This window comes from Hippocampus comes, unplaced genomic scaffold, assembly GCF_001891065.2.
Source record: "Hippocampus comes isolate QL1 unplaced genomic scaffold, H_comes_QL1_v1.1 scaffold330, whole genome shotgun sequence".
Taxonomy (NCBI): domain Eukaryota; kingdom Metazoa; phylum Chordata; class Actinopteri; order Syngnathiformes; family Syngnathidae; genus Hippocampus; species Hippocampus comes.
In genome coordinates this window covers 254,801-262,336 of record NW_017804754.1, presented here as the reverse complement: position 1 = coordinate 262,336, position 7,536 = coordinate 254,801, and the positions used below count along the sequence as shown (strand labels likewise).

At 43.9% G+C, this 7,536-nt stretch overlaps 1 protein-coding gene across 2 annotated transcripts; it reads right to left on the bottom strand.

Moving 5' to 3' along the window:
• Positions 1-211: 211 nt before the first annotated feature.
• prrt2 (proline-rich transmembrane protein 2) lies at positions 212-7,530 on the bottom strand. 2 transcript variants are annotated; one of them, XM_019883621.1, is made up of 5 exons: positions 7,376-7,530; positions 6,185-6,453; positions 5,685-5,974; positions 5,458-5,587; positions 212-926 (listed from the first exon to the last, which is right to left on the bottom strand). In XM_019883621.1, exons 2-5 carry the CDS (start codon positions 6,405-6,407, stop codon positions 811-813), a joined length of 759 nt encoding a protein of 252 aa, XP_019739180.1. In that variant the 5' UTR covers positions 6,408-6,453; positions 7,376-7,530; the 3' UTR covers positions 212-810. The 2 variants fall into 2 exon arrangements, with proteins under 2 accessions (XP_019739180.1, XP_019739260.1); XM_019883701.1 differs by lacking the exon at positions 212-926 and adding an exon at positions 3,552-4,050 and having other exon boundaries at positions 6,185-6,450; positions 7,373-7,530.
• Between the last annotated feature and the right edge of the window lie 6 nt (positions 7,531-7,536).

Sequence of the window (7,536 nt, the reverse complement as noted above, 5' to 3'; positions counted from 1 at the left end):
ACAGCCCAGGGCATTTTTTTTTTTTAAATGCTGCTCTCTGCTTGTATCTTGCCACATAAATGTATCATTTTCAGACATAGGTTTTGCATAATATGTGAAAGTTAGGTTCGCAGACTTTCATTATTGATATGGGATTTAATTGAGCCTTTTTTTTAATCTAAAGATGCAATTCTCGTATGCTTTCAACTGGGCACGACGAAGGGTAATCTCGTCCTAAAAACAAAGCAATTTCGTGTGGAGGTTTTCTGTAATTTACATTTAACCAAGCACAGAGCATTCTCCAAAGCAACCATTTTTTATTTGTGGACGGCGTTAAAGGAAAGACGCATACTTGTGTGTGAGGCATGCTTTAAAAAAAAAAACTGTAAAAATATATATCGTTTGGACGTAGGGGTGTTTGTTCTTCTGAAAGTTCAAGTGAGCATGGTTTATTTTAGTGCATAAATTGTTCTTATGAATTTGCTTTGTGCTATCCTCTCATTTCCTTCCATACGGCCAATAAATCCAATAGTGCCCCTTAGAGGCCGAATGTACGACTGCACGTTTCACCCCACAAATCTAAAAGCTGATCTCGTCTGTCTTGTCGAGTTTGACTGAGTTGACGTGTGTGAGCAATAATTGTGTCAACACGGATACACACACAGAGAGATACAGACAAGAAGAGCAGCAACACAACAACAACAACAACATCATCTAATCTGACATGTGACATCAAGCAACTGGACTCCAGGCCACGGGGGCTGAACTACAACCAAATGATTCTGCCTCTTAAGAAAAAAGAAAAAAAAAAATTTTGCATTCATTTTTCTTTTACTGAAGAAATAAAGATGAATCCCACAAACCTGAGAGCCGTGCAAGTGTTCCAGCCACGATGGAAATTGCCCACCTTTGAATGTTCTGTTGACACCATTGTGACTTGCGAGCCCCTGGAAAGAGTATGACATAATATTTATGGGTGCCACAACAATGACTTTGCCGTTACCAAAAAAAAAAAAGACATTGAGAAAATGAACCTGTAAGGCATTTCGCCACATTTGTCAATTTAGGGATTTAATGAATTGCTAAATCCAAATATGAAACGTTACACTGACATGTCCAATCTCAGTAAATCTCAAGAAAGTCCATGTAAAACAGCCAGCAAGAAATACCGTTTGGATTCTGTGCAATTTAAATCTGCAGCCTTCAGAGGACACTACAGCCCGCTTATTTGCCAATCGGTAATTGGGTGGATAAACATATAAACATATTCAATTAGAAGACCGTTTTGTATGTGGACTGCGAAATCGAGACTTTGAAATGGGGGATGAAAACTGAAGTGGGGCACGTTCAAAAGAGGTTCGTCCGTACATACTCACCACTCACAATATGAGGGACACCAGAAGAAGTTCGTTGAACAACAGGATCGCACTGGCTCATAGACTGGCTAGATAAAATCTACGCTACTTTTAAACTGCTTCTGATTATCCCCAATTAAAGCTCAGATGTTCAAGTAGGCTTTAGTTGAACTTGGATTCTTTTAATATATCACAGAAACCTGGTAACTTGAACTGGAGGGTGCAGAGTTGACAGTGGCGAAAGCAGCACAGTAGGTGAAGAATGTAATCCCCAAATGTGTCATTTTTTTCTTTGGGTTCTAATTTGTTTTTGAGCATGCAGGGCGACAGGATGCTGGCGGCCACACGGCCGGGTGGTCGCTGATATGAGCCAGCTGGATATAATCCCGCTGACCCACTTAGTGCTTACGTGGTCAAATGTGAGCAGCTACAGTACAGTAGCTCCTGTCAAATTAGCTGACTTTCAATACTGTGCAGTAGCTTTGCCTGTCAACACGTAAACACAGCCCAGGGCATTTTTTTTTTTTTAAATGCTGCTCTCTGCTTGTATCTTGCCACATAAATGTATCATTTTCAGACATAGGTTTTGCATAATATGTGAAAGTTAGGTTCGCAGACTTTCATTATTGATATGGGATTTAATTGAGCCTTTTTTTTAATCTAAAGATGCAATTCTCGTATGCTTTCAACTGGGCACGACGAATATATCTTGAAGCAAGCACGCTTGGCATCATTTGGAGGAATGTGCAAGTGAGAGTGAGAACAGATTCTTGAAAATGAATACATTTTGTGCAATTTATTAAGTTTAAACATGTTGAAAGCATAAGTGAGGGGTAAAATTTGAGTTTAAAAAGCATTTGGTTTTTCTGCATCACTGATTTTCACCTTTTGTGGGAGGGTTTGAAGTCCCCCCCCCACCCCGCGCCACGATTCTTCAGCAGAAAAACAAGTACAATCCACAGGCATGCAATGTGGACATTGTAAATTTACTTGATGAGTATAATATTCCAAAGTGCCAATTCGTGGTACATACAATGAATGAAAAATCCCACGGCATGCCCGTCACCACAAAGACAATCAGAACATGAGAGTAGCTAGTCGATAAATAGGACAGCCCGGGTGTCTCCACCTGCTCAACTATTCAACTCATATCACTATATTGAGGATTATATACACCTCGCGATAACTCGATCAAACATACAATAGAGAGGGGAGGAAAAGAAAAAAAAGTGCCACGTTGGCCTTTATCGGAGTCGATTGTGTACAGTGGGTAACAAGCCGAGGTGGTTTGCATCACAGTGAGAATCACAGGCAAAGGGTACACAGGAGTACTGGAGAAAAGCCATATTTTGAAAATACACAGCAAAGGGTCTTTTGAAATGTACATAAATAATTTCAAGGGTGTTGGCAATCGAAACGCACTTTTGCCGAAAAAGCTACCGCGTGACCGAGGAGCAGCGCACGCAAGCTACCTTCACCACTTGGATGGAAATCACCTGCTCCTTTGTTTAGACAACGTGCACACACAGTATGGCCGACACACACACACACACACACACACACACACACACACACACACACACACACACACACACACACACACGATCTTTTACAAACATTATCAAAAAGATAACCTGTGACCGAGAGATTTTCAATGTTAAACCACACTCACTGGCCCTTTCATTCAGTACTCTTGCATAATCTCAGGACATCCAATACAAAAATTGTGACATAGAAAGAAAGAAAAAAAAAAAAAAACAAGTGGGGGTCATTTTGGGTCAAGTAGTGGATCAGTCAATTTTTTTTTTACCCAACAGGGAGAAGGGAAAAAAATATATGAATATAAGAATTCTAAAATAAAATGGATCGTTTTGTACAAAACAACCGAGAATGTTGGGTCGATGTGATCCACGTAACGGACGGACGGGTCCACTGTTTCGAGTGCTTCAGTGGATTTTCACCCAAGTTGAATCTTTTTACTGGATGTCAGACTGTCGTAGGGGTCCCAAGCGCATATCATGCAACAGTTTCAATGGCGGGACTCACAGTGCTTGAAAGGTGGCAGCGTTAAGAAGATTGCGGAACGTTTTGACCCCGTGAAAACATTTGAGACTTTCAACTTGAAAATTTTGGCACGTCTGATCCCTTTAGTGCGTACAAGTCTCGCGGAATCCTGTGGGATTCCATCCCCAAAAGCACCCCCATCCCCCCCGTCTCGGTAAGGCTCCGTTTGATCATGGCAAGGAGAGGCGCAGTCTCAGAACAAGGTGATGGAGACGCTTTCTCCTCTGGGAAGGAGATAGTGAGGGGGGGGGGGGCGTCTCCGTATATCTGAGGGGATTTGGCATGCTGCGAGCGCGTCCTGGGATCACCGCAGTCCAAGTGTCCACTGAGACTTGGGGGACCAATCAGTTTGTCTCCATCCTCCAACAGTAACCAGGCGGACGTTCACAATCCCTCCCTCTTGCCTCCCCCTTGTGACTCTGCACCATTTTTTTTTTTTTTGGTGGGGTGGGGGGGCCATGTTGTCATCCATGAGCAAAAACAGACTTCTGTAAGATCGAAGGGCTAGAAATATAGGGGCTGCGTTTGGTTTTAGTCACAAATCCAGGTAATAACTAGTTGGTAAAAGACAGGCGGTGCAGGTGCGGCCCGGTCGGGATGCGGCTGCCTTATCCCGTTTCATCTCGGGATGAAACTCAGGTTTTCACATTGACTAAAAGAAGGAAAAGGAAGTGGGTTAGTTGGCGAGCTGCTGCGCAAGTTATTGGCCATGTACACAATATGTGTGTGTGTGTGTGTGTGTGTGTGTGTGTGTGTGTGTGTGTGTGAGAGAGAGAGAGACACTGGATAAAGACTGAAATTGATTTTTTTTTCCCCCCAGGCCCATACCGATTATAAATGGAATTCCAATATGGAATTCAATTTTTAAATAAACAGCCAAGAACAAAAAAAAACAACTTTTTTCGTCCCTGAATGCTTACAATAAAAATGTGATTTACAGGCAGACTATTTGACTGTTTTACAATACTTCGTCCATTATGAAACTTTATAACACTTTACAAAGGAATAGAAATAACTGAATTTTAAAACCAATATTTTGGGGATTGAATGTGTTATTCATTTTTGTCTTACATTGCAAAAGGTATCGTGTTAAAAAAAAAAAAATTAATTCAAACCCCAGGCTTATAAGTGAACTCATCAAAGATGTGTTATGGGAATCCTTTTATTAGCCAGACACAGGAAGATACATCAGACTGGTCGGGCGTGTGCGACAGGGGATAACAAGACGCTTCACACCGTGTACAAGCAAACAGCAGACCACACCCGCACACAGCTCTGTGGCATGCAACCGTTTGAAGCAGGAGGTCGGACGTGCAAAAGATATGTCAGATGGAGAAAACAACGGGATTAAACGGAGATGGAAACAGGAGCTAAAGGCAAAACATCACAGAGATGGAAGGGTGGCGCATGATCAGGACAAAACTCTCTCAATTGACTTTACAATGTTTTTTTTTGGGTCATATTATGAGATGAATATTGATTCTCACACACACACACGACGTGTCAGAAAAGTGCCTACTTCATGGGGGCTATTTATAAGGAGAATCTGTGTTCAGGGAAGGCAAGCAGCCTTCTTCACATCATGCTTGCAGCATATCAAGAGGCCATTACAAGGAAATGGCTTCCCGGGGACTCCAACAGCAGGTGAATGGGTCAGTATCATCGACGCACTATATGACATGGAACTACTACCATATAGTTGAAGAAATGAGGAGAAACTATGTCAACAGGGTTGAAAATGTTCACAGATGGCCAACGAGGCAAAGATGACATGGCAGTCACAAAAGCCCGCATGAATCATGTGGCAATCCAGCTCTTTCCTTCAGTTTTTTTCACCCCTTATTTGTTATAAAGTGGATCGCTGCGATGCATGAAAGCATTTTTGAGTGTGTGAGTATGTGTGGGTTGGGGGCGCTGCAGTCAATCCCCCCCCCCCTTTTAAATACATCTCATATAAAGAAGGAAAAGTTCATAGGAGTGAATCAGCACAAAGAAGGTAAAGAAAAAAAAAAGGGGGCTGGAAGATGGAAAGCTTAAAGGTCAGATTTGGGACACTCACTGGCCAGGTTGACAATGCAGGCGATGATAATGAGCGTCCCGCCCACCAGCGATACCACGGACAGCATCTTGGCCACGCGGCCCAGACGCACGGCGCCATCCAAGTTCCCTTGCTCCAAGCTGTTCTTGGACTGGGAGGGAGGAAGAAGGGGGGAGGGGGGGGGATGTCAGTCAAAGGGGACAACTTTGGGGTTTTTCTCCCCCTCAGCTGAAACCATGTACTCTCACCATGATGGAGTAGACAAATCCCACGATGTTAATGGGCCACACGGGGCAGAAACAAGCCAGCACGGAGAGCAGGAGGTAGTCCTTCACCTTGGTGCGGTCCAAGGGGGGGTTGGTGGCGATGCTGGAGTGGCGGGACAGCGAGGGCCTGGGGGAGAAGGCGGTGTAGGCTATGGAGCCCGCCCGACTGCCCTTCCTGGTCTTGGCATGGTGCGGGTATGAGATGGAGTGCTGACGCCGGGGAGGCGATGAGACCACGGGGGAGGGGTTTTCACTGGCGAGGACCCCGTTACCTGGGGGCCACAACGGATTTCTCGCAATTCCAATATGACTACTTTCCAGAAAGTTAAAAACAAACAAACAAAAAAAAATAGCTTGCTTGAGTTATTTGTCATATGATCATTTCCAAGTCCTACTTTGGTCAAAATAATCCTCTTCAACAAAGTTCTTTGGCTGACTTAATGAAACACAGCTCATTTTGTGTTATTTACATCAACACTCACTGCTCTTCAGCTTCTCGTTGATGACGATGACCAGCTCCCCTTTGGACTTGCTGCGTGGGGGTCCGGCGCCGGCCGGGCTGCTGCTGCATAGGAGCTGCTCGCCCACTCCTACGGAGGGGCACGGGATGGCCACAGACACTTGGCTCAAATCGGGCTCCTCCTGGTCCAGCAGAGACGGTCGCTCCTCTCCGGGCCAGGCGGAAGGAGACGACGCGGGCATCATGTTGACAGCCGGGAGGATTGAAAAGAAAAACAACAGCTGGCGTACCGAAGGGAACAGAAGAGGTCCAATCAGAATTGGCATGACAACAAATGTGATATGTGTTGATAAAAGGAAACATTCCCTGCACAATATATATATATTTTTTTGGCCAAGCCATAGTTTTGTCTCCCCTCCACCTATCTCAAATATTCATGGTACACAACACTACATATATCTTTGGTCCCAATATATTCATTATTGCATCATCACAGTACATTGTCAATGTTTTCAGTGATTAAAAAAAAAAAAAGGTCTTCATGCACATTTAGCTCGAGAGAGAGAGAGAGAGAGAGAGAGAGAGAGAGAGAGAGAGAGAGTGAGTAACAGGCTACGACAAAGCTTGAGACACAGGACATATTTCCGACAACCAACCCCTCTAAATCAGTGGTGCCCAGCGATGCAAAATCTCTAACAATGTGAATTTGCGAATGCTGACTATGTTAGAGGTTCACAGTTTTATGTTGTTTTTAATGTTTAAGCCTTGGCTTTTTCTTTTTCACATGAAGAATTTACTTTTTGTCCGGACACCCAGAATTCTTTGCTGGCAAAGAGGTTGAAACACACGAATGCTGCACAAATTAAACATAATGGTATTGCCATGACGACAAATGGTGAGACACAAACAAGCCAATAGAGTACACACACACACACACACACACACACACACGTATATACAGTGCATTGCATGTGGTAAAAGCAGCTACGCAGGTGAACACACGCCATATGTACACACAAACTAACAATAAAGAACAAAGCGGTGGGGGGTGAGAGGGGACAAAGGACCAATCCTCACTAATTAATTATGCTGCTTCGCAAAACAGCCACATTGGATTCTTCCATGAAAAAAAAAATAGCATTTGTATTTTAACCGGCTCTCAACGTAAACGAAATGTGCCCAGTCAAGAGCAATCCACAAGCAGAAACTGACCTTTTTTGATGACTGTATTTCGGCGTTTTAGTGTCAACACAACGGCGGCGAGTCGAATGGCTGCATTGCACGTTATCCGAGAAGAAATGGTGCCGTTTTCCAGTGTTGGCGTGCGCGCTTCCGAAGGGAGGGGATCCGTGTGCGAGGATGGGGAGAATGAGG

Bases quoted from the DNA above. Each gene is read 5' to 3' on its own strand.
- prrt2 (XM_019883621.1), bottom strand. From the start codon at position 6,407: ATGATGCCCGCGTCGTCTCCTTCCGCCTGGCCCGGAGAGGAGCGACCG. The intron at 5,975-6,184 runs GTGAGTGTTGAT...TGTGGCCCCCAG, and splicing joins CAACGAGAAGCTGAAGAGCA to GTAACGGGGTCCTCGCCAGT. The intron at 5,588-5,684 runs GTGAGAGTACAT...CCTCCCTCCCAG, and splicing joins GATTTGTCTACTCCATCATG to TCCAAGAACAGCTTGGAGCA.